Source organism: Podarcis muralis, chromosome 7, assembly GCF_964188315.1.
Source record: "Podarcis muralis chromosome 7, rPodMur119.hap1.1, whole genome shotgun sequence".
Taxonomy (NCBI): Eukaryota; Metazoa; Chordata; class Lepidosauria; order Squamata; family Lacertidae; genus Podarcis; species Podarcis muralis.
In genome coordinates, this window is record NC_135661.1 from 6,592,116 (window position 1) to 6,618,796 (window position 26,681).

The 26,681-nt window shown below is 48.3% G+C and overlaps 1 protein-coding gene across 2 annotated transcripts; it reads left to right on the forward strand.

The window, feature by feature from the left end:
• The first annotated feature begins 643 nt into the window (after window positions 1-643).
• Window positions 644-25,146, forward strand: DRAXIN (dorsal inhibitory axon guidance protein). 2 transcript variants are annotated; one of them, XM_028741482.2, is made up of 7 exons: window positions 644-1,344; window positions 14,381-14,733; window positions 17,734-18,216; window positions 18,776-19,075; window positions 20,732-20,815; window positions 21,998-22,087; window positions 23,715-25,146. In XM_028741482.2, the coding sequence occupies exons 3-7, from the start codon at window positions 17,751-17,753 to the stop codon at window positions 23,825-23,827; spliced, it is 1,053 nt and encodes a 350-aa protein (XP_028597315.2). In that variant the 5' UTR covers window positions 644-1,344; window positions 14,381-14,733; window positions 17,734-17,750; the 3' UTR covers window positions 23,828-25,146. The 2 variants fall into 2 exon arrangements, with proteins under 2 accessions (XP_028597315.2, XP_028597314.2); XM_028741481.2 differs by lacking the exon at window positions 14,381-14,733 and having other exon boundaries at window positions 645-1,344.
• The last annotated feature ends 1,535 nt before the right edge of the window (window positions 25,147-26,681 follow it).

The window sequence follows — 26,681 nt, forward strand, 5'->3', positions numbered from 1 at the left end:
CGCCCGCACCTCTGCTTTTAACAGCTGCTCGTCACCCGCAGATTTCAGTTGCACAAAACTGCGAATTTAAAACGCACAGCTGGTATCAGCGTTGTCATAGCAGGTGTTGGGGTTTCTCCTGGCTGAATATCGTACACAGTATATTGATTAATCTATATATTTTTTAATGTGGAGCAGTTTAGAAGTGTTATGTTTTTGCGGGGGGTATTGTTAGTTATAACAAAAGTGGGGGGGGGGTCATAAAGCTGAACAGGGAAAAGCGAACACCATTTATATTTTCTTTTTGTTGCCTATTGCACCTCGCTTAGTTTTTATTTTATTTTTTGAATGCTAAGCGGGTTTAGAATTGATTTAGCAAAGCTGAAAAACCACGGAACAGCGAAGGAAAAAAACCCCGATGCACATAACTGGTAGCAAGGGTGTCATCAGTTTTCACAATGAATAAAGTCGATCTAGAGGCGGGAGACCCAGGTGGAGACCCCTCCCCTCTATTCTCCTGGGCAGAGGTAGGGGAGTGTGCGTGGAAAGAGGAAAGAGAATCGTTTTAACCAACTCAGCAGGAGTCTGGGTCTCGCTGTCATTACCCCTCTCCCCGCCTCAAAGGCATCAATTTACTCTTTGGGAGTTTCCCACAATCCTCTAGGAGGAAGGCGGGATGAAGATGATGGAGGTGCAGAGGGGGAGAGAAAACGACCCCCTACCACCACCCAGGGGGAAAGGAGCGCCAGGCTAGACTCCCCCTCTCTCTCCCACCCCACAGCAAGCCAATTCTCCCCCACTCCCGTCATCTCCCTGGGAGAGAGAATATTACATATAATTGCTGGACTGTCGCCTTTTTAAAACATCTAGGCTACTGGGTACCAGTTCCCTTTGTCTCCTTTGTGTCAGTGTGCATTTGTCTGTAGACCGAGCAGCGGCTCCCCGGCACTGCTCCGGGGGGGGTGGGGGGGTGGGCGCGCCTGGCGACGGGAGCGCGCCTTCTCCTCTTTGCAATTCATAGAAATCCATCACTTCCCCTCCTAATCGTACACACACACACACACACACACACACACACAACCACACCCCTCTCCCCAGCAAAGCATGCGCCTTCTCAAACACTGTTTCTTTCTAAGTCTGGGAGCTTTAGAAAAAGTCCTCCCAGTTTTCCCCCTGCTCTTGAAAACCCCCCGCACCTCACTTTTTTTTAAGAAGGGGGGGGGGAATATTCCTAAGCCCAACCCCTCTCTCCCCTCCCCTCTATTTTCCCCTCTCCCTCCCGTTCAGCACTTCGGGTTTCAGGAGAAAGCAGCGCCGCGTTGGACCAGCCGAGCTGCCTCCCAGCGCTGGCTTAGCAGCAAGCAGGTAAGCTCCGCACGCGCGCATCTACCGCGGCATCTGCGCGGCAGCCTGGCGCGTGCTGGGAACTCTTTATCTCCCCAGACTTCGCTCCGAGCAAAAGATTTTTTAAATTTTTGAACAGGGGGAATATTTGGTGGCTGGATGCCTTTCCTAAGCTGCCCTTGGGTTCTTTATTCTTAAAAAGGTGAGGGTTCTGGCATAGAATTTTAAATAATGTTCGGATTATCTCCCCATAAGGTAGTCATTTTAGACATGTGAGGAGTCGTCGGGGATTTTTAAAGCGAGCAAGCGGTATATAAATTTTATGAAATAAATGTTTTCGTAAGTCGCTTAGATGATAGATAGATAGATAGATAGATAGATAGATAGATAGATAGATAGATAGATAGATGATAGATAGGGATAGATAGATGATAGATGATAGATGATAGAGATAGATGATAGATAGATAGATAGATAGATAGATAGATAGATAGATAGATATAGATAGATACAGTAGATAGATAGATGATAGGAGATTTGGGGCTTTTTGAGAATGAGAAATCCAGAAGGTACCACGGAAGTGAGGTGTTATATATATATAACCTATATATAACCTATTTATCCGTATCAATTTCTCCCCTCCCCGCTCCCAATCCACGGTAGGATGTGTATCTAGGGCATGTGAATGGTGCAGATGCCCTACTCAGAGTAGACAGAAATTAATGGGCATCGCTGCCTTAGGTCCAACAGATCGTAAGCCAACCAAGTTGCACTTTGAGCAGACCCATGAATGGACTCAAGCTCGTCATCTTGATGGAGTTCAGTGGGTCTACTCTGAGTAGGAACTAACAGCCCCCCCCCCCCCCGGAGGCAGAGCAAGTCTCCAGCTTCCCATTTGCACGTTATAATTCTAGCAGCCTAGATCCTTGTACATATCAGTTTGCTCTTGAGTCGCTCCAGTTTTCATGTAATTTAAATTCGACTTTTTTCTGTGTTGGCTTCAAACTGCACATACGTATATGTTGTGTGGGATGTGAACGAGGTTTTAACACACACTTCTTGCTATTGTGCAGCTCCCTGGGACGCGTGTGTATTTTTAAAAACGACAGACGGTGAACAAATCTTGACATATGAAGTAACTTGCTGAGGTTTGCTTTAGATGGGGAGCCTCGGGAGTTGGTGGGGAATAAGACCCTCGTTACCAATAGTAGTCTTAAATTCAGGGTTACAGGCTGCTTATCTTGGATCCGTTACCAACCCATAATTTCATAAAGCAATTAAGGCACGAGGTGGAAGTTGCCTCCGTTCCTCCCTGGACTGTGGCCAAACGCCTTCACCCACAAATCCCCAACCCTGGACACTTTTCAAGTCAAATAAAATGAAATAGCAAAGATCCAGTCCCTTTCTTTTGGAATAGCTCCACCCCCCCCCCCCCCCTGAACAGGGACACCCCATTTCCTTGGAGAACTGAGACAAAGACACATTTCAGAGCTTTTGCATGGGGAGGGGGTCTGTTTCACTCTCTTTTTCTCTCTCCCCCCCAGCCCTATTTTCTGCTCAGCTGAGCCAATTTGTCTCCAAGGGATAATTCTGGATCTCTGGAGTTTGTGCCAAAAAGGTTTCCTAGATTGAGCGCGGCTGCAGTTTGAAAGAGAGTAAAATGTGTGTGTTTATGAAATGTTTCATGCTGCAGACGGGAACTTGTAAAAGTGGCAATAGGTCAGTTTCAGAGGAGGGAAGTATTAGCGACCCCATCTTTGGAAGATGCCCCCCCCCTTTTTTTTAATGATACGGACATGAAGTGGCTGTTATACGTATCGAGAGTCTTGCCTCTTCCGTTTAAGAGTCCTTTCATCACAGAATCTCCAGTTGAGATGGTTTGATTAGAAATATGATTGCATCTTTGTGATGAGACTTTTTTGGGGGCTTGTTGGATTATTTTTGGGTGGGGGCTGGAGGAAAAGGGGGCTATAAGGAGTAAAAATTTGCTCATTAACTCCCATACATTTCAAAATCCAGAAGATTACATGCACACACACATCCAGTTGAAACCAATCATAAATATCGTCAGCGCAGTACACTTCTTTAAATGTTGACTTTTCTCTGCACAAAATAAAATATTAGGGGTGAGTACTTAAAAATGCAAGATTCTCCTTCTAATACGGCTTTTTAATTGAATGTAGATATGAGAGTTATAACTCATTTTGTTTGTTTCACTGAGTGTCCTGTACATAGAGACAGCTGTCATTAAGTGGTACAAAATTGTCCAAATTATAAAATGAAAGGCATCAGGGAATCCCACACTTTGGACCTAGGCATGAATCCTATTAGGATTTAAAAATATAAAAAAACTAAGATGCACCATTCAAAATTAATGTTCCCAATGTTTTGCCACAAGGGACATTTGAAATGCAAGAAGAAATGTCAATGGGGATTCCTTAGGTCAGGAACGGTAAGATTTCAGGCTTGTCAGATCTACTCTAGTTTATATTGGGACCCCCCAAAACCTACCAACTGGAGCTGGGTGCAAGAGACATACTCTTAATTAAAAAAATAAACAAATCAGAGTACTTCTGAGCACACTCAGAGCCTAGGGATTTATTTTCAGGACTGAACTTGCAATCCTTTCAGACACAGACCCCCTCCTGGTGAGCTGTCTTCATCTCAGCAGCCTAATTGAGGTGGGAAAAGTCATTTTCCTGTAGCTGTTAAAACGAGTGGGAGTCAGAAACCGATAGCAAAATCCACCAGAGGAGATCTTGTGTTGGGCATACATCAGTCTTGCATGATATACTAAAAAGAGGGAGAGAAAAGAATCATGGTGCTCCACTGGTGCGGATTAAATTTGCAAAGAAAGACGGCAGAGATTCTGGAATTCTTAATAGTTAAGGCTTAACGGATTTCTGCTTAACGGATTGGTTCACACAGAATGCTTAACCATGGTTTATTAATTCATGGTTCAGAGCAGGTGTGGGGAATCTTGGGTCCTTCAGATGTGGCTGAACTACAACTCCCATCAGCCTCAGCTAGCATGGCCAATGCCCAGGGATTATGAGAGTCACTCATGAGACAAGGAGAGGCGACTGCCTTGGGGGGCAGGATCCACAGAGGCAGAAAATTTGGCCTCTGGGGCCATTCCTCAGCTGACAACTGAAACACAATCCTTGGAGGTGAGATCTGCCCCCGCAATGCAGCCTCTACAGCCTCTTGGCAAATAGGGGGCGCTACTGGTCTCCTTCAACCCTAGTTCCCAATTGGCCCTGATGTAGATTTTAATTATCTCCTTGGTCCTGATGTACATCTTCACTCACCACTTCTTCCCTGGCAGGGGTGGGTGGGCAGTATTCTGTGGTTAGCCTCGGGTGCCAAAATGTCTTAGGACATTAGGACAGCCCTGCCTATAGTTCAGCAACAGTCAAAGGACCAAAGGTTCCCTACCCCTGGCCCAGGGGCTTAACTGTGGTCTGCTGTCTGGTCTTCTTCTTCTTTGGTATCCCTCGTAGCCAAGTAAGATTGTCTTCCATAAACACATTTTTAACAGTGAGTCTGTAAGTGACTGCGGGCGCCAATTCTGGATCCACACGTCCTTCCACAGTGGGGACATAGGTTTCTGGGTGGGAGTTGATCACAGTGAGGGTTTGCCAAGCGTGCCTTCCTCTTAGCATGTTTCTCACTTCCGTCCTGAGTTTGAGCGTCTTCAAAGCCCATGACATCTTTGATAAAGGCTGTTCTCCAACTGGAGCGCTCGCAGTCCAGGGTTTCCCAGTTGTCAGTGTTTATACTACACTTCTTAAGATTTGTCTTGAGAGAGCCTTAAACCTCTTTTGTTGACCACCAGTATTACGCTTTTCATTTTGAAGTTCAGAGTAGAGTAGTAGCTTTGGAAGACGATAATCAGGCACACAACATGACCAGTCCAACGAAGTTGATGTTGAAGAACCATTGCTTCGTCACTGATGATCTGATGATCTTCCAGGACACTGGCATTAGTACACTGTACTGGAAGTGTACTGTGTGGTCTAGGGATGGTGAGCATCAAACATTTCAGAGCCCAGCCAGCCATACCAAACCAACTTTCCATTCTTCAACTCAGGCTTCCCCAACCTGGTGCCCTCCAGGACTCGGTGGACTCCAACTCCCATCAGACGCAGCCAGCACGACCAACGGGCAGGGCTGATGGGAGTTGCAGTACAGTAAGTCCTGGAGGGATGCAGCCTTCCCATTCTTGTCCTAGAGAGGGATGGGGAACCTCCAGATCTGGGCTAGCGTGTCCCATTTTGCTGCTCAAAGTGAACCAGGGTTGCCGCCTTGCCCTGCCCTGCCGCCCCACCCACATTTGACTCTGTGTGCCGTTCCCCATCATTGTTCCCCAACTCCATTGTCATGGAGTCCTGACATCAGATGTGAATGAGGTTTGAAGTCCATATCATGATATCAGTTTCATAATTTTTGGCCTGGCAATGTATTGCGAAGCATGACGTGCATGCTATGCAAATGTGGGGGAAAACCAAATCTTCTCTTGATTCCCGCAGCCCTTGTTAACTCTGCTGGCTCAGCTCTCCCTTGCCTCCTGCAAATCATAAGAGCGGACAATGGCAAAAAATCACAATGCGGGGAAAACCATGAAGCCAGCATATGCCTCTTCAGAGCTCCATCCTTATTTTAGACGTACAGTGGTACTTTGGTTCTTGAACGGCTTAGTTGTCGAACAAATCGGCTTCCAAACACCGAAAACCCAGAAGTAAGTGTTCCAGTTTTTGAACGTTTTTCGGAAGCCAAACATCCAACACAGCTTCCGCTTGAGTGCAGGAAGTTCCTGCAGTCAATCAGAAGCCGCACCTCGGTTTTCAAATGGTTTTGGAAGTCGAACGGACTTCCAGAACAGATTAAGTTCAATAACCAAGGTTGTTGTTGTTTAGTCGTGTCTGACTCTTTGTGACCCCATGGACCAGAGCACGCCAGGCACTCCTGTCTTCCATTGTCTCCCACATTGTGGTGAAACTCATGTTTGTAGCTTCGCGAACACTGTCCAACCATCTCGTCCTCTGTTGTCCCCTTCTCCTTGTGCCCTCCATCTTTCCCAACATCAGGGTCTTTTCCAGGGAGTCTTCTCTTCTCATGAGGTAGCCAAAGTATTGGAGCCTCAGCTTCAGGATCTGTCCTTCCAGTGAGCACTCAGGGCTGATTTCCTTCAGAATGGAGAGGTTTGATCTTCTTGCAGTCCATGGGACTCTTAAGAGTCTCCTCCAGCACCATAATTCAAAACATCAATTCTTCGGCGATCAGCCTTCTTTATGGTCCAGCTGGACAAAGACAACAGGCAATAACCAAGGTACCACTGTATTTTGGTATATTGTGATGTTTAACTGGGTGATATATCACAATGTTGAAAACTGGATTATCGCCCAGCCCTACTCCTAAGGGCCCCCCAGCCAACTGTTCCCCTTTGTAGGAGGACAGAGCGCTCTGTGTGTTGTGTGATACAACCTGGCCTGTGGCCCCTAAGCTAGCCTGTTTGCCTTTGGGTGTGGTGAAGGGTTTCGTTCCATTGCCAGGGTTGAGATAAGATTCAGGTGCCAGGCTGATCATCTCCCATATGTGGAGGGACTTGTTCACCCATTGCAACTTGCTCCCCCAAGAGGCCGTGATGGCCACCAACGTGGATGGCTACAAAAGAGGACTGGACAAATTATTGGAGGACAATATGTCTACTAGCCACAATGGCTATGCTGGGTCTCCATGGGTGGCGCTATGTAAACCACTGAGCCTCTTGGGCTTGCCCATCAGAAGGTCGGCGGTTCGAATCCCCGCGATGGGTTGAGCTCCCATTGCTCTGTCCCAGCTCCTGCCAATCAAGCAGTTCGAAAGCACACCAGTGCAAGTAGATAAATAGGTACAGCTGTGACGGGAAGGTAAACAGCATTTCCGTGCGCGCTGGCTTCTGTCACGGTGTCCTGTTGCACCAGAAACGGTTTAGTCCTGCTGGCCACATGACCCAGAAAGCTGTCTGTGGACAAATGCCGGCCCCCTCGCCCTGAAAGCGAGATGAGCGCCACAACCCCATAGTCGCCTTTGACTGGACTTAACCATCCAGGGGTCCTTGATCTTTACCTTACCATGGTCGGAGGCAGTAATGCTTCTGAATACCAATTGCTGGAAGCCACAGGAAGGGAGACAACTCTTGTGCTCGGCTCTTGCTTGTGGCTTTCCCATCGGGCCACACTGAGAACAGGATGCTGGACTAGATGGGCCATTGGCCTGATCCAGCAGCCGATACTTAGCTTCTAAAATCACATTCCTTCCCCCAACTGGGAACCATAGATTGTTCAAGGTTCTGTGCATTGTAGCTCTGTGGAGGGGTGGGTGGGTAAAGTGTGTTTCCAAGCACAATTCAAAGTGTTGGTGCTGACCTTTAAAGCCCTAAACGGCCTCAGCCCAGTATACCCAAAGGAGCGTCTCCAACTCCATCCTTCTGCCCGGACACTGTGATCCAGCTCCGAGGGCCTTCTGGCGGTTCCCTCCCTGCGAGAAGTGAAGCTACAGGGAAGCAGGCAGAGGGCCTTCTCGGTAGTGGTGCCCTCCTTGTGGAACACCCAGGGACGCGGACTTATAAAAAATATTGGGGGGGCCCGGGAAAGCTCATGAATAATAAATAAGCTCATGAATATGCAAATAAAGTGGCTCCGGCCCTAAATAGGGCAAGCCACGCCCCCCAGCCAGCCAATCGGCTGGCTGGGAGGTGTGGCCAGTCGGGATTCCCCTGTTCTCGCGGGGGCCAGGAGGAAGGAAATTCCCCCCGGCAGTGCCTTGGCAGTGGCGGTGGTGCTGCGAAGCAGCGAGGCAGGAGCCCCCGCCCCCGGGGATTCCCTAATCTTGCGGGGGACGGCCGGGGCTCTCCGACTAGGGCGCGCGGCTGGCTGGCTGGCTGGCGAGGGAGCAGGTGGGGAGGAGGCGGGGGACGGCGGCGGCGCTCTGCTGGAAGGGCGCCCGAGATTATTGGGGGGGCTGAGCCCCCCCCAAAATTTTTTTGAGGGGGCTCGAGCCCCCTCAGGCCCCATGGAGTCGGCGCCTATGGGAACACCCTCCCATCAGATGTCAAGGAAATAATCCACTATCTGATTTTTAGAAGACATCTGAAAGCAGCCCTGTTTAGAGAAGTTTTTAAAGTTTGATGTTTTATCATGTTTTTAATATTCTGTTGGGAGCCGCCCAGAGTTATTGTTGCTCTTATTGTTATTGTTATTATTCCCCTAATTCTTTTTCTGGGAGCGGAATGCCGAGTCTGCTTTTCTGCACCCAAGAAGAATGTGCAAAGGCAGCCCCAGAATGCTTTAATGTGCAGATGAAGGCCATTAATCAACTCAGCATCTTCCTGCCGTAGAAGAGCAGCCCTGCTTATAGGGGCGGCTGGGGTGTGCCTTCCTATAATGCACTGTGGCTCGCCAATTGTTGTGTTGTGCCTGGGAAAGTTTCCTAAAGGCACCTGGTTGGCCTCTGTGAGAATAGAATGCTGGATTCAATGGGCCACTAGCCTGATCCAACAGGCTCGTCTTATGTTCTCAAAGCATATTCCTTCTCCCACCTGGGAAACTCTAGTTTATTTAGTGTGCTGCATATGTAGTTCTGTAAGGGATAATCTACATCTCCCAGGATTCACTCTTGGGTGTTTGGGTGTTCTTTAAATGTGTGGTGTGTAATGCAGCCCCAAATGTTGCAGAAGAGCAAACGATGAATGACCGCACCCTGACATTGGCACATCAAATACATGTGGATAATACAGATCTATTAAAATAGGAAAACAGGTGTGATTGCAGGCAACACAGCCTCTTGGTTTCCCGCATTTGAACATTTGTTGTTTAGTCATTTAGTCGTCTCCGACTCTTCATGACCCCCTGGACCAGAGCACGCCAGGCACTCCTGTCTTCCACTGCCTCCCGCAGCCTCGGTCAAACTCATGCTGGTAGCTTCGAGAACACTGTCCAACCATCTCATCCTCTGTCGTCCCCTTCTCCTTGTGCCCTCCATCTTTCCCAACATCAGGGTCTTTTCCAGGGAGTCTTCTCTTCTCATTTGCACATTATCTCATTTGAATTGACTTGCATGATCCACCGGAGTTCAGCTTGTCAATTTCATTGCATTTCAAGCTGAATCTACCCACAATCTTGTTCTCCAGAAGAAGTCATCGTATCAAAGTCACTTTGTCTCTCCAGTAAAAGGTAAAGGGACCCCTGACCATTAGGTCCAGTCGTGGCCGACTCTGGGGTTGCGGCGCTCATCTCGCTTTATTGGCCAAGGGAGCCGGCGTACAGCTTCCGGGTCATGTGGCCAGCATGACTAAGCCGCTTCTGGCGAACCAGAGCAGCCGACGGAAACGCCGTTTACCTTCCCGTCGGAGAGGTACCTATTTATCTACTTGCGCTTTGATGTGCTTTCAAACTGCTAGGTTGGCAGAAGCTGGGAACGAGCAACGGGTGCTCACCCCGTGGCGGGGATTCGAACCGCCCACCTTCTGATCGGCAAGTCCTAGGCTCTGTGGTTTAACTCACAGCGCCAACCACGTCCCTTCGTCTCTCCAGTAGGTTGATATTAAATTCCAATGCTGGGAAACTGCAGTTGGTGCAGGACACCCCCGCCCAGTTGCTGACAGGAGTGAGGCTCTTTCAGCTCAGAGATATGCACTCGGCCAAGTTCAATGTCTTCCTATTAGTAGACAAAGCCCTTAACATATTGGGGCTGGTTTACTTTCATGCGTTGCCCTATATCTGTTGCGCACTCGACCACTTTGATTTGCAGTACCGGAACTTTTAAAGGTACCACATAATACTCATTCGGCTATTATAAGAAATAGATATTTCAGTGTGGCAATTGTAGAACTCCCTGCCTGTTGACACCAGGCAGATCCTTTTGCTGTACGCTTAAAATATTTTCCTTTAGGAACACCTATGGCACTGTGGGTTAAACCACACAGCCTAGGGCTTGCCGATCAGAAGGTCGGCGGTTCGAATCCTCACGACGGGGTGAGCTCCCATTGCTTGGTCCCTGCTCCTGCCAACCTAGCAGTTCGAAAGCACATCAAAGTGTAAGTAGATAAATAGGTACTGCTCCAGCAGGAAGGTAAACGTTTCCGTGCGCTGCTCTGGTTCGCCAGAAGCGGCTTAGTCCTGCTGGCCACATGACCCGGAAGCTGTACGCCGGCTCCCTCGGCCAATAAAGCAAGATGAGCGCTGCAACCCCAGAGTCGGTCACGACTGGACCTAATGGTCAGGGGTCCCTTTACATTTATCCAGACACATAGCTGCCAATGTGTTTTTCTCTTCTTCTTTTTTACTGTTGGTTTTAATTAATTTTTTTACTGTTAAACTGGTATTTTTACTAGTTAATTTTTGTATTCTTTGAAAACCGCTTGGAAGTTATATCAATCACATGAAATAAAAAGTAAAATATAAAAATAAATATGGGCGTAGCCAGGGTTTTTGTTGGGGGGGGGGCAGAACCGATGTGATTGGTCAGTTAAGTATTTCTATTGTTTTCCTTTATCTGGGGGAAACTTTGTGTAATAGATCGAGATATAATGCAGTAGAAAAGGTTTCAGGAAAAACTCTGCAGAAGTAGGGGTGGAAAGTCAATTTATGGAACCATTGGGTATGAAGATTATTGTGAAAATGCTTGAAAAAATTAATAAAAAATTATACAGGCAAAAGAGAAAAAATTACCGTATACAAGCAAAAGAGAACGGCAGTGTTAAGTGGTATGCGAAGAGTTGGAATGAAATAAAAAACATAAGACAAAAGGAGAATCAGCCGTACATTCATGACCAGATTGGGAGAAATAGCCACCCAGAGTGGCTGGGGAAACCCAGCCAGAAGGGCGGGGTATAAATAATAAAATATTATTATAAATAGGTTGGCCACTGTGAGAACAGGACGCCGGACTAGATGGGCGGTGGGCCTGATCCAGTCGCGTTTTTCTTCTGTTCTTGAAAGGGAAGTTGGGGACGCCCCCCAAGTTGGAAAGGATACGCGCTTGTCCGGAGTCCTTGGTGGGCCGTTTGTGAAGAACGAATTGCCGGAGTTGGCAAGGAATTTAAAAGACAGAGAGGCTGGTTGAAGCAAAGGGGGCGACCTCGGCTTTCAGAGCAGGCTGAATGCGCAGGAAACGGTCGGGGGTGGGATATAATAGACCAGTCCCCAGAAAAGAAGAAGAAGAAGAAGAAGAAGAGGGGCTTCCAATGGATCCTTAGGGGGCGCTTTTCTTCTCTGCTCTTGGGAAGTTTGCAAAGCCAGCGGACTGGGGGCGCCGAGGCCTCGCGCGCTCGGCGGGGTCCCGGGAGCTCTCCAAACATGTCCCGTCTCTCCCAGGCCCGGGAGCGCAGCGAGCAGATGGAGGCCGGCGCAGCGGGGCAGGCTCGCCGCATTGAGCCCGGCACAATGGGACCCCGTCTCGCCTGCTCTTGCCGCCTTCCTGCGGGAACCTCCTCGCCGCCCGGCTGCTGGTGCGCGCGGGGCCCGACGGGCGCTTCCGAGACGCTCGTCCATCATCCGGCGCGCCCCTGCCAAGTCCCATTGACGCGCCTGGAGTTTTTGGCACGGACGGCGCGGCCGCTGGTGGCGCATTGGGGAGTCGCCTCGGACGCGCAATGGGGGGACCCGGGGGACTGGGAGGGAGGGAGGGAGGTGGACTCCTTCCTCTCATCGCTTTGGAAAATATAAAAATGGGGAGGGCTCCCTCCGTCTTTTCAGCACAAGCTCTGGCTCTTTCTCTCTCTCCCCTTTCAAATGCGCTTCCCCAAGGACGCGCGCAAGCTTCCCTCGCCCGGGCGCCGTGGAGAAAGCGCAGCCAGCACGACGCCGCACCTGTTCCTCCGGCCCGGCGAAAATGCCAACTCGCTTGATGGATTGCCAAGCGGCTTTGTGCAAATATATATACGCCACAGTGGGATATTTTTAAGGGGTGGGGGTGGGGAGGATAATAAGTCTTGGCTGGTGCAACTGGCCCAGTTTTTAAGCATGCTTGGTTCTTTGATGATCCGGCTTGGGGAAAGGGCGGGTGGACCCAGAGGTTGCACTATTCATTATTATGTTTTATTTGTGGGTGGCGCTCAAAGATTTTTTTAAATTTTTCATTATGGAATGTATATAGAACCGAGAGAACAGCTGAAAAGTAAAAGACGAAAAAACCCAAAGTATAAAATAGAGGCTGGGTAGCTCAGTTGGTCAGAGTATGGTGCTGAGAACTCCAAGGTTGCAGGTTCGATCCCCGTATGGGGCAGCTGCTTATTCCTGCATTGCAAGGGGTTGGACTAGATGATCCTTAGGGTCCCCTTCCAACTTTACAATTCTGTGATTCAATAATTCTATGATTAAGCAGTTTCACATGGGCTAAAGTAACAAAAGTCCAAGGAAAGACTATCGGTGTTATTGGATTATCAAGTACAGTATAGCTCCAGATTTGCCACAGGCATGGGATGCTTCATAAAGATGGTTCCGTTGTATATGTAAGAAAAGGAGCCAAATCATATTAAAAGTGCCTGGAAGTTCTAGCGTTTGTCAAAATCTCGAATTAGGCATAATTTCCCCGATTATAGATGAATTCTAAAACATTTTATTGTTTTCAGATGTGGCTTGGGAAAAGAGCAGATGAGTTTAGAGATTATATTATGATTGGAATTAATTATAATTAGTGTTAGTACTAAAGGAGCATCTCCACCCCCCTCGTTCGGCCCGGACACTGAGATCCAGCTCCAAGGGCCTTCTGGCGGTTCCCTCGTTGTGAGAAGTGAGGTTATAGGGAACCAGGCACAGGGCCTTCTCAGCAGTGGCACCGTCCCTGAGGAAAGTCCTCTGATCAGATTCATCAAGGAGAGAAACAACTATTTGACTTTTAAAAGATATCTGAAGGCGGCCCTGTATAGGGAAGCTTTTAATGTTTGGTGTTTTATTATATTTTTAATATGTGTTGGAAACTGCCCAGAGTGGCTGGGGCAACCCAACAAGATGGGCAGGGTATAAATAATAAAATTATTAATATTAATAATACATTTTTATCTGCCATTTACCTTTCCGCTGCAGCAGTACCTATTTATCTACTTGCACTGGTGTGCTTTTGAACTGCTAGGTTAGGAGGAGCTGGGACAGAGCAACGGTAGCTCACCCCATCGGGGAGATTCGAACCACCGACCATCTGATCCACAAGCCCAAGAGGCTCAGTGGAAAATGGCATTTCTGTGCACTCTGGTTTCCGTCATGGTGTTCTGTTGCGCCAGAAGCAGTTTAATCCTGCTGACCACATGACCCAGAAAGCTGTTTGTGGACAAACACCAGCTCCCTTGGCCTGAAAGTGAGATGAGTGCCGCTACCCCATAGTCGCCTTTGACTGGACTTAACCATCCAGGGGTCCTTTACCTTTTTACCTGTGCTTCACCAAAAGGTCCTGGGCCAGCTTACAACAATTTAACTTTCAGAATTAAAAACAGGCAAGGTGTGACATAACTAGGCTTCTGAAGCACCACAAGGGTGCCGCAGAAATAATGTAGTTGGTTAAGGGAGCTGTGGGCCCAAAAAGGTTGAAAACCTCTGCTCTAGGAGGTTTCAAAACCGGACTGGAAAGTGGTGTGGCCTGGAGTGAGAAGGGCCAAGCAGTTAGGCCTGGAGGGCCAAATCTGCACCTGCACCAGCCCCTGCTGCTATTCCACCAAAGTTTTCTGCTGCAGGCATGTGAGATGATCAGGGAAGACAACGGCATGGAGCCAGCCACTGTGATCGCCCATCACAGAATCTAATTCTTCCTTCGGATATATCTTTGTAGAAAAGGGGCTTTGTGGAAGAACGTGCGGGGTGTGTGTGTGCTGATACAACTTGTTTTTTGCTGTTGATAATGTTCCTCTGTTTCTTTGGCCTTGGTGAAGTAACAGATGCCAATCTGGTTTCCGTCATTTTCGATTCTTTCTTTCTTTTTTTTAACACGTCGTTTCTGGTGGAGGAGAAATCCTGGAACATTTACTTGGCTGCCATTAACGTGTTGGCTGACAACGCCCCCCCCCCCCCCAATTTCCTTTCAGGGCAAGGCGTTGCTTCCACTGTGATCTGTCAATTTTCACAGAAAAACTCGAGCCGAGGGAAATTGCAACTTGGCTGGTCGCCTATGGTGCACTAGAACGCCTCTCTAGGCAACCAGGCGGGAGAAAAATCACCATCAAATACAGGAATGAAAAACCACCAGAAGTACAACAGAGGCTAACGTTTTAAAAAATAGGTCTGGGAGGACAGAAAAGTCTTAAAACTGGCAGCGCTCGTGTCTCTGTGGGCTCTGCTAGGTGGGGCATTCCATAGCTAGGGACGCCGCCACCCAAAACTCGCTCTGGACTTCAGAGTGATGGAGATCAACACAGAGAAAGGCCTCCTTAAGGTTCAGGTAGGTACATAGGCTTGACTACTGCAATGTGTTCTGTGTGGGGCTGCCCTTGGACTTAGACTGGAAGCCGCAGCTTGTGCAAAATTCTGCAGCTAGACTGTAGATAGGGTAAGCTATTGAGAGCATATAACTCCAGGGCTCCAAAGCTAATGCTCGCATTAATTTATGAGGCCCTTAACAACTTATAGGGATGCGGGTAGTGCTGTGGTTTAAACCACAGAGCCTAGGACTTGCTGATCAGAAGGTCGGCTGTTCGAATCCGACCGGGGTGAGCTCCCGTTGCTCGGTCCCTGCTCCTGCCAACCTAGCAGTTTGAAAGCACATCAAAGTGCAAGTAGATAAATAGGTACCGCTCTAGCGGGAAGGTAAACGGCGTTTCCGTGCGCTGCTCTGGTTCACCAGAAGCGGGTTAGTCATGCTGGCCACATGACTCGGAAGCTGTATGCCGGCTCCCTCGGCCAATAAAGCGAGATGAGCGCCGCAACCCCAGAGTCGGCCACGACTGGACCTAATGATCAGGGGTCCCTTTACCTTTACCTTTAACAACTTATATCCCTACCCTATCACTGAAATCCTGGGGGAAGTCTACAGGCGGTCCCATATGGCTTGGTTGCATGGCTCGTAATGACCAGAAGCTGGGCATTCATTGTTTTATGCCCAAAGCCTGCGGAACTCCCACCCCCATGAGATTAGGCAGGCAACTTCCTATCTGCACACCAGGCATACAACAAAGGCTTTTGTATTCCAGTAGGTGTTTGAAGGTAACGTTTGTTTCATGGTGATCTTCTTGTGTTACTCTGTATGGTTTTTCTGATGCACACTGCTTGCAAATGCCAATGATGAAACAGTATATCAACACCGTAAGTAAATACAGTGGTATCTCTGGTTACGTACTTAATTTGTTCTGGAGGTCCATTTTTAACCTGAAACTGTTCTTAACCTGAAGCACCACTTTAGCTAATGGGGCCTCCTGCTGCTGCCGCGCTGCCGGAGCACGATTTCTGTTCTCATCCTGAAGCAAAGTTCTTAACCCGAGGTAATATTTCTGGGTTAGCGGAGTCTGTAACCTGAAGCGCATGTAACCCAAGGTACCACTGTAAATAGCAGCGGAGGGATTCTGCTAAGTTTGAACCCTTCTCCCTGAAATATTAGATTTCTAAATGTGAGGCATTTACGTTAGATTTTTAAGTGCAATGCATTTATACCAGATTTCTAAATGCAAGGCATTTGTCGTCATTTGGAGGCTCATTCCATCAGCGTGTCCAGGCACAGGTTGATTATCGCTAGGCTTTCGATTTTGGGAAGGCCAGGGATTTTCCCTCTGGAGTTTTATTTTTCGCTCCAAGGTTGGATGCGTGAGTGACAAGTCGGGTGGCCACCTGTTCGCCATCTGCTTCAGCATCTTCAACTTCCTGACTTTTTTCCACTGAAGGCAAGCCAGCTGTGCAGCACAGGCAGGCCGGGAGTGCCAACCAGATCTGGCAGGACAGCCCTGATGTGGCAGGGCGCAACAGCTGGCGTGCGGCAGTGCATTATTGGAAGGCACCCCTGCGCACACAGGGTCACTCTTCTATGACAGGGAGACGCTGGGTTGATTAATGGCCTTCATTTGCACATGAAAGCATTCTGGGGTCGCCTTTGCCCCTGATTCTTGGGTGCAGGAAAGCAGACGCAGCATTCCAAGTGTGTGTGTTTCTGCTTGTGTCTGTGTCCAATTTTTTCCACCAGGAAAATAATTATGGGAACTGTTGTTGTTGTTGTTTAGTCGTTTAGTCGTGTCCGACTCTTCGTGACCCCATGGACCAGAGCATGCCAGGCACTTCTGTCTTCCACTGCCTCCCGCAGTCTGCTAACCCAGAAATAGTGCTTCAGGTTAAGAATTTTGCTTCAGGATGAGAACAGAAATCGTGCTCCAGAAGGCTTGTGTGTCCTGAGCTGACGGGTGTCTTCTTCTTTGGCGATCCCTCGTAGCCAAGTCAGATTGTCTTCCATGAACACGGTTTTAACAGTGAGTCCGTAAGTGACCGTGGAGGCCGATTCTGGATCCACTTGTCCTTCCACAGTGGGGACGTAGGTTGATCACAGTGAGGGTTTGCCAAGTGTGCCTTCCTCCTAGCACATTTCTCTGAGTTCGAGTGTCTTCAAAGCCCATGACACCTTTGGTAAAGGCTGTTCTCCAAGTGGAGCACTCGCAGGCCAGTGTTCCCCAGTTGTCGGTGTTCATACTACATTTTTAAAGAATTGCCTTGAGAGAGTCTTTAAACCTCTTTTGTATCCATTGGCATTATGCTTTCCCTTTTTAAATAATTTTTTATTGGAAATTTTATTTACAACATAACACAAACCCCCCACCCCCCAACACAGAAATCCACCCCCATCAGACACAAACCTAACAAACAACAAGCATAATTTACAACAATACAAACAACCAAATAAAAGACTTCCTTTATCTTGTTTCTGGCATCCTTATTTACTTCTTATAAGCTGTTTCCTTTTATTAAGATTTTTCTAATTATAACTTAAATATCCGCAAAGTCTCCTGCAGACATTAATCGAAACAAGTCCAGGTATGAATTTTAGGGCACTGTTTTGTGAAGTATTTTCTGCATTTTCCCCATGCTTTTTGAAATTCTTGTCTAGTATGATCTCTAATTGCCTCTGTTAATCTAGCCAGTTCAATATACTCTAACAGTTTGTCTTGCCATTCCTTTTTTGTTGGCACAGTCTCTTTTTTCCAGTTTTTAGCAATTAAGATCCTTGCCGCTCCTGTGGCATAGAGGAATATTTTCTGATCTTCTCTTGCTATACCTGCGTCTGTTTCTTCTCCTGGCATTATGCTTTCCATTTGAAATTCGGAATAGAGCAGTTGCTTTGGAAGACGATCATCAGGCACCCGCACAACATGACCAGTCCAATGAAGTTGATGTTGAACAGGTGTACCGGTGGGAAATAAATGCAATTGGGGAACCGCAAATTGACACCCTGCTTCTTCCGTTACAGGTGAGGCACCTGGAAGCATGGCCTGCACCGCCTCCTCCTCTGCCTCCACCATCTTTGCCTTCTGCCTCCTGACCGTCTGCCCCACGGACTCCCTCGACCCCGGGCCCGCCGCACCTCCCAGCCTCCCTGAGGTCGGCAACAGCTTCCCGAGCCGGGAGGCCTGGCCGCACCCGATGATAAGGACCACGGCGCACCACCGCGGGCATGGCGGCCTGGGCAAACACGACCGGGCCCATTATGGCATGCCGGCGCCCAGAGGGGGCAGGGAGGGGCCCGGCCTGCGGGTGCTGAGCCGGCCGGCATCGGTCGACGACCCGGGGCGGACGGACCGGCCGGCGGGCCTCCGGCAAAAGGACGTTTTCCTGGGCTTTGAGTTTCCGTATCCTGAGCAGGAAAACCATGCCCCTGGGTCCGAACGGGTGAAGAAGCAGAACCGTGACCACAGGCGACACAGCCGGAGAGACAGGTTGAGGCAGCACAGAGGTATCCTTCGAGGGGTGATGGAGGGTTGCCTCTTTAGGGAAGTTTTTAATATTTAATGCTGTACAGTGGTACCTCAGGTTACATACACTTCAGGTTACATATGCTTCAGGTTACAGACTCTGCTAATATGATGTTAGCTGTTCTGAGCCCGGCTTTGGCCGGGGAGGGCGAGATACAAATAAATTATTGTTATTATTATTGTTATTATTATTATTTTAAAGCCATCCAAGCGGATGGCCATTGCTGCCTCCTGCAGGAGGGAGTTCCACAGTTTAACTGGAAAAGTATTCCCCCCCCTCCTGTCCTGAACCTTCCAACATTCAACTTCAACGCAGGAAGGGCCTTATTATTTTCTCTCATTACGGCGTTATGTATTTTTGTGCATTTATATTGTAAACTGCCCTGTGATGCTCGGATGGAGGGTGGAATAGAAATTTATCAAGTAATAAAAAGAATAACGGGATGCCATCGGGTTCTTGCGCTACGAGAGAGAGAGAATAACCTTTTCTCCGTCCAATTGTTCTTTTCGCTCTGATTTCGCACTCTCAACCCCCTGCAGGAAAAGCTTCTGACCCGGGTCCAAGCGCCCTGTACAAGAAACCCGAAAGCTTTGAGGAGCAGCTTCAGACCCTTCACGGCGGGGAGGGGTCTTCGGCCGGCTTGCCTCCCACCTCCTTCCTGGGCTCCACGGTAAAGACATCCACCGAGGAGCCCCCTGCCCTCCACGCAACGTCCGCCCGGCCTCGGGTGCGAGTCAGGCAGGAAGGCGACGTTATGCCCACCCTGGACATGACGCTCTTTGACTGGACTGACTACGAAGATCTCCGGCCGGATATGTGGCCTTCAATCCGGAAGAAAGGTGTGTCCTGTTTTATCATCTCCTTTTGGCGGGGTGGGTGGGGGTGTAGCTCAGAAGGTCCCGATCCCTAGGGGACTCCAGGTTATTTATTTCACAAAATTTTTATGCCGCTTGATTGCTTTTAAAAAACACACACACCAAAAACACCCTCGAAGCAGTTTACGGAAAGAATAAAACAATAAACACCCATATGGTGGTACCTTGGTTCTCAAACTTAATCCGTTCCGGAAGTCTGTTCCAAAACCAAGGGGTGCTTTCCCATAGAAAGTAATGCAAAACGGATTCATCTTTTCCAGACTTTTAAAAACAACCCATAAAACAGCAGTTTTAACATGAATTTTACTATTTAACGAGACCATTGATCCATAAAATGAAAGCCATAATCAATGTACTATAAAATAAATGAGACAGTATTGTAGGTGATAAAATTTAAAATTAGTTTTTTTTCCTTACCTGCACTGATGATAGTCATTGTTTGGATGGGGGGCTTTTATCCATTTCCGCAGTCAGTCAGTCAGTCAGTCAGTCAGTCAATCAATCAATCAGTAGCTGAACTGGGTTCCACACAGTCACAAAAACAAATGAACCGAAAAAGCCTTTTTTTAAAAAAAGCAAAATAAATAGCAAAAACAAAAGTGCCAAATACAATGGTACCTTGGTTCTCAAACTTAATCCGTTCCGGAAGTCCGTTTGACTTCCAAAATGTTCGAAAACCAAGGCATGGCTTCTGATTGGTGCAGGCGCCCCAGAAACAATAGCTGACAACCGCATCGGACATTCGGCTTCTGAAAAACATTCGAAAACCGGAATACTTACTTCCAGGTTTTCGGCGTTTGGGAACCAAGGCGTTTGAGTACCAAGGCATTTGAGAACCAAGGCGTTTGAGAACCAAGGTACCACTGTACTCAAAAACAACTATGGGAAACCTTCCCAAAAATAATTAAACTCGACAATAAGCTAAAAACCGGATTAAAACACACACCAGCTGGCCAGACGTACAGTGGAGGCACCTGCCTAACATCAATAGGCAGGGAGTTCCAAAGTATACTATCGATGCTAAAAGATTAGTTTTTTGCGGAATTGCAACCAGGCCTGAGGGTCTCATACGTTTGTGAACAACCTTCCTGGGCTCATTTCCCGGCAGTGGGTGGGGCCAGAATGAAAAGTGGGTGTGGCAAGAGGCAAAAGTGGGTGGGGCAATGGATGGGAATCCTACCCATGTAAAACGCAGGTCTTTATACTCCACTACCCCCCCCCTTGGGACGCGGGTGGCGCTGTGGGTTAAACCACAGAGCCTAGGACTTGCCGATCAGAAGGTCAGCGGTTCGAATCCCTGTGATGGGGTGAGCTCCCGTTGCTCGGTCCCTGCTCCTGCCCACCTAGCAGTTCGAAAGCACACCAGTGCAAGTAGATAAATAGGTACCGCTCCAGCGGGAAGGTAAACGGTGTTACAATGCGCTGCTCTGGTTCGTCAGAAGCGGCTTAGTCATGCTGGCCATATGACCTGGAAGCTGTACGCCAGCTCCCTCGGCCAGTAAAGCGAGATGAGCGCCGCAACCCCAGAGTCGGTCATGACTGGACCTAATGGTCAGGGGTCCCTTTACCTTTACCTTTACCCCCCCCCTTCTCATCCTTTCTCGCTTTCTCCCCCGCTAGACAAACAGCGTGGTAAGAACGGGGGCAACGAAACCACCCCCGCCGAGGGAGAGTCCTGCGACCATCACCTCGACTGCCTCCCAGGTGAGCAGCAGCTTTCATGAGGACTAGCGCCGGTGGAGGCAAGCAGAATTGTATGTGGTGTCTTGAGCAGTGCAGGCCCTGCCCCTCCTCAACCAATCCAGAAGAGCAAAGACATCCACACCATGGCTCATTTGAAGCACATGACTCCCCCCAAAGCACCCTGGGAACTGTAGTTTACCCCTCATAGAGGTTCCCAGCACTCTTAACAAACGATAGTACCCAGGAGTCTGTGACTATATCGTTGTGGATGATCCCAAACTTCAGGCATTGAGGGGGTTCCTTGTTGACGGAGACTGTGGTGTCTTGAGATATATGGCTTTATTTACACCTGCAACCTGGGCTTGGGATGGAAGAGCTAATGGCATTAACAAGCCCAAAAGATTCTTGCTTCCCCGTTAGGTTTCCAGGGGAGCACCCCAAGTACGGCATGGAGCAAGACATTTCTGTGTCTCCAGCTTCCAGCACTGGCCAAAAAAACTCTTACGCGAATCACAGTCCCCCTTGGCCTGTTGTTCTCCATCTTAGGATACAGGTGAGGTAGGGAAAGGCCCAGCTATTTGTCTCCATGGCAACAGAGCCCACTCTTTTGAGATGCAAGTGGTGGGTACTTAGCTGAGCTGCTAAAGCTATTCATTATCTTGACCAGACCTGGACCAATTCTCCTGTAGATTGTAGTCTCCCATACGCAGGATCACAACTTTGATAATAATAATAATAATAATAATAATAATAATAATAATAATAATAGTAGTAGTAATAATAATTGTATTTATATCCCAGCCTCCCCAGCCGAAGCCGGGCCCAGAGCAGCTAACAGCAATAAAAGTAACACAGCATTCTAAAATCGATATTCTAAAATCAATTCAAAATCAAATGGCAACCATTGGGCTAGAGTTCTGTGAGGATTACTGAAGGATATCCTCCTTCAGCCAAAGGCCTGGTGGAACAACTCTGTCTTGCAGGCCCTGCAGGGCCCTAGTCTCTTGTGACAGAGCGCTCCACCAGATCGGGGCCACAGCCAAAAATGCCCTGGCTCTGGTTGAGGCCAGAGATCCCTTTGGCAGGGATCCTCAGAGGTCATCCAGACTGACCCCCTCCCCCCCAAAAAAACCCATAACACTGTGGTCCGCTAGAGAAGAGAGTTTGGATGCTTCTTAACTTCTTCCCTTCTTGCATTGGCAGGATGTTGCTGTGATCTACGGGAGCACCTTTGCAAACCCCACAACCGCGGCCTTAACAACAAATGCTACGATGACTGTATGTGCACAGAAGGTGAGGGCTGACGCTTGCCTGGTGGGAGAGGGTTGAAGCTGTCCCCCTCCCCAGTGACACAGCACTGGGGAGCGCCAGGAAACCGGGAATTATGTTTAAGTGTGGTGGGGGTGTAAATTTTTCTGGCATAGGGTGTTTAAGGAGATAACAGAAATCACTGTGTTCTAGAGCAGGCATAGGCAAACTCGGCCCTCCAGATCTTTTAGGACTACGACTCCCATCATCCCTAGCTAACAGGACCAGTGTTCAGGGATGATGGGAATTGTAGTCCCAAAACATCTAGAGGGCCGAGTTTGCCTTTGCCTGGTCTAGAGGTAGCATTATTATCAATTTACGATGGGATCGAAGGTTCGCATGCTATGAAGGACTTGCTCACAAATTTATTGACAGCTGCATGCATTATGATAGCTAGGAAGCGGAAGGGGCAAGCAGAATATAAAATGGAATGATGGTACAGTCATACCTCATTTTACGGACGCTTCAGGTTATGTGTTTTCGGGTTGCGGACCGCGGGAAACCTGGAAGTACTGGAACGGGTTACTTCTGGGTTTTGCCATTCATGCATGCGCAAAAGCGCCAAATCGCACCGGGGTTGCGGACGTGCCTCCGTCACGGATTACGTCCACAACACGAGGTTCCACTGTATAAAGAGGTGTGGGATGTAGCTATGAATGATAAAATAACATGTGTCATTAAGGTAAGACGGGGAATATGCAGGAGAAATTATTTCGAGGAGATGTGGAAGGTGTTTGTCGAATTCATACTGTTAAAACGGGAAGGGATCAAACCATCGCAAGAGGTGTTGAAATTTTGGGAGGTTGGCTAGTTACAATGGAATGGTCTCAGTGGTGGGGCGCACATTTTTATTCTCATTTATTTATGATTAATACTACCTTTCTGCCCGGACACTGAGGTCCAGCTCCAAGGGCCTTCTGGTGGTTCCCTCGCTGCAAGAAGCCAAGTTACAGGGAACCAGGCAGAGGGCCTTCTTGGTAGTGGCGCCCACCGTGTGGAATGCCCTCCCTTCAGATGTCAAAGAGAAAAATAACTACCAAACTTTTAGAAGACATCTGAAGGCAGCCCTGTTTAGGGAAGCTTTTAATGTTTGATGCATTACTGTATTTCAATATTTTGTTGGAAGCCACCCAGAGTGGCTGGGGAGGCCCAGCCAGATGGGTGGGGTATAAATAATAAATTATTATTATTATTATTATTAGTCAAAATAAAATAATAACAAGAAGGGGGGAGCACTGGGGAGCAAGCCTCTCCTATGGGGTGCTCAGATGAGTGAGGAGTTGCCATCAGAGACCGAGAACAAGGCAGGGCCAGCGCAGCCACAGAGGCACCTGCTTAGGCCTGTCAGCCTCACTTTCAGACTGGTCTACCTTGCAGGGGGGTTGTGAGGATAAAAAATGTGTGGAGGGGAGGGAATGATGCATTTGATTTATTGACTGGAAATTAGATATCCAGTTAGACCTTTTAAATATTCAATATCAGGGGTAAAAATCTGTTTTTGTTTTCCTCGGGAGAAAGTTGATTTCTCCTTGGGGTGAGGGAACGTTGAATTTTCCTCATCACAAATTTGCCGTTCTCCTCACTCAAGGCCTCCCCCTCTCTCCCAATTTAGGCCTACGCTGCTACGCCAAATTTCACCGCAACCGCAGGGTGACCCGGCGAAAAGGCCGCTGTGTGGAGCCGGAGTCCGCTGATGGAGATCAAGGATCCTTTATTAATGTCTAGAAGGGTACCAGGCTGCTTTCTCTGGGCCTGAAAGCAGGAGGGATTAATTTATAACTAGTGTCACCCGGGAGGGACACGGACCAAATGACTCAGACGCTGTAGGTTAAGCTGGGATTGAGACAAGCGCGTAACAGGGGCAGGTTTTCAAAATTCAGTTGGAGGGGGCTGGGGGCACACAGCCCTTCCAACTCATCGATTCTACGCTGCTATGAAATCCGGAGGCACAATTCTACATCTCCCCAAAGGATTTAGCAGATTTGGTCTGCTAAAATTAAGAATTAAACACTCCCAAGAGGAGCTTGCTGGAGTATGCCTGTTGCTGCTCTTTCTGAGTCGCTGTTCCTGGTGGAGAGTCCCCTCTTTATTGGAGGCAGACTCCTCTGGGAGTGTCTGTATCGGGAGCGATTGACTACTATAAGCACACACACATACACACTCAGTGAGCCATGGGGCAGAAGGATAAACTTTTGTTGGAAGCTAGAGCGAGGAATCAGCAAGGGTTGCCCCCCTCTCGTGTCAACTGGGAAGTCTGGAGCGAGGAGTAAATCCTGCAGCCTGAGCAGTCTGCTGCAGGTCTGCTGCTTTGAGACTTTGGCTTGTATACAGTTGGGCGTACTGACTGGGGTGTATGTACCAGAACAAAGAGACACCTCATATACATGTGCAGGGACCCAATCCAAGCCAGGCACTGTTATAACTGCACCAATCTGTGCGAAGGGCCCCAAATTCAGAAGGACACAGACATCACTCAAACGAAGCACCACGAGAATCTGAATTTCACACCTCGTGCATTTGATCAAGCCAATTCCTAGTACTTTTGCTTATTATCCATTCGTCTGCACACATCAATTTGCTTCTGCTTCCTGTCAGTTGAGAGAAGGTCTGCAAAGTCCTGCCCCATCTCTTCACCCAGAGGTTCCTGTTCATTGCCAAGCTTACCTCCATCAGGTCTAGAAACTTGAATCCCAGCAGCCATGGCATGGCTTATGAGCACCTGGGTCTTAACTTCCTCCCTCCTTCTCATCCAGGACATTGTCTCTTTTTTAAAATCAATGAATCATTCCCTGCCGGCTTTCAGCGTCTAATTCATTTGGTTAGCACCCTCCAATCTCAGTTATTTATCATTATTTTAGGAGGAGTTGGGGGGGGGGTCCTTTGGTGGGGGAAGGGGGGGATATTTGCCACGTGAAGAGCATAAGAACGTTTCTGGTTGCAGGGAGTGGATCGCCTCCTGTTATCCCTTTAGTCAATGCCGTGATGTGCTTGCATGTTCCTATTTTGATGAGATGTAAATAAAGAGATAGTTATCCTTCACACAACCGCATCCGGGCTCCTTTTTCTTTGAACAATCAGATGAGCTGGCTGCAAGCAGACTCACCCACCCCCTAAGATCTGGGCTGTTTCACAAGTGCCCTCCTGCCACCCTCTCCCACCCAGCCAAACTGACCTCGCACTTTGCTTTCGGAACCTGCGCTGCCCTTCAACATTCTGTGACCAGTCCTTTCTCCCTCCCTGTGCCAGCAGAGCACCTGAAATATACTCGAGAGTGGATTTCATGCTCTTTATTCAGCTCATAGTGGTGAGGAGGAATGGAAGTTCCCCCACAATATCTGCTTTATATACATTATTTACACAATGGGCCCCACGTGATTGGCTAATTCCGGGATTCTCCTGTAGGCCAATCAGGTTGTGGATTCACTTCCATCTGGAGCTGGATTGGAGGGCTCCTGCGGACAAATCATACTGCTGCATTGTTCTAGGACCAATCTGACTGCTGCATTCTGAATCCTATTGTTCTAGGACCAATCAGACTGCTGCCTTTTGGATCCTATTCAACTCAGACCATAACAGCATCCAAGATCATTGCATGCTGAGCCAACAGATGGCCAGGGTTATGTTTTTGTGTTAAATCATCAGTCCATCTAGCTCAGTCCTGTCTGCACTGTCTGGCAGTCTCTGGGGTTTCAGAGGGTTTCCCCACCCCAAATGAACTTAGCCCCTTTCCCAATAAATAAAGCAAGATTCTAGTCCTCGTGGCTTTGAAAGCATGGGTTGATTTAAATAGGAACATAAGACGGTGTCTTATGCAGAATCAGGCCATTGCTTTAGCTGGTTTAGTATTGCGTACACAGACTGCTCTAGTTATCTCCCGCTTGGACTACTTCAATGAGCTCTATGTGGGGCTACCTTTGAAGGTGACCCGGAAACTGCAATTAATCCAGAACGCGGCAGTTAGACTGGTGACTGGGAGCGGCCACCAAGACCACATAACACTGGTCCTGAAAGACCTACATTGGCTCCCAGTACGTTTCCGGGCACAATTCAAAGTGTTGATCCTGACCTTGAAAGCCCTAAATGGCCTCAGCCCAGTATACCTGAAGGAGCGTCTCCACCCCCATCGTTCAGCCCGGACACTGAGGTCCAGCACCGAGGGCCTTCTGGTGGTTCCCTCCCTGTGAGAAGTGAGGCTACAGGGAACCAGGCAGAGGGCCTTCTCGGTAGTGGCACCTGCCCTGTGGAACGCCCTCCCGTCAGATGTCAAGGAAATAAACAACTACCTGACTTTTAGAAGACATCTGAAGGCAGCCCTGTTTAAGGAAGTTTTTAATGTCTGATGTTTTATTATATTTTTAATATTTTGTTGGAAGTCACCCAGAGTGGTTGGGGAAACCCATCCAGATGGGCAGGGTATAAATAATAATTTTTTATTATATTATAAACAAACCATCGTTTACAGGCACTAGTTAACTCTTGTCTTCTGTCCGCGTGGCTCTCCCAGTTCTAAGGTGCAGTGGCCTTACGAAGCAGAGCAGTGGCTGCAAAAATTACTCCCCCTGCACACAATTGGGTTGCA

Bases quoted from the DNA above. Each gene is read 5' to 3' on its own strand.
- DRAXIN (XM_028741482.2), top strand. From the start codon at position 17,751: ATGGCCTGCACCGCCTCCTCCTCTGCCTCCACCATCTTTGCCTTCTGC. The intron at 19,076-20,731 runs GTGTGTCCTGTT...CTCCCCCGCTAG, and splicing joins GCCTTCAATCCGGAAGAAAG to ACAAACAGCGTGGTAAGAAC. The intron at 22,088-23,714 runs GTGAGGGCTGAC...CTCCCAATTTAG, and splicing joins TGACTGTATGTGCACAGAAG to GCCTACGCTGCTACGCCAAA.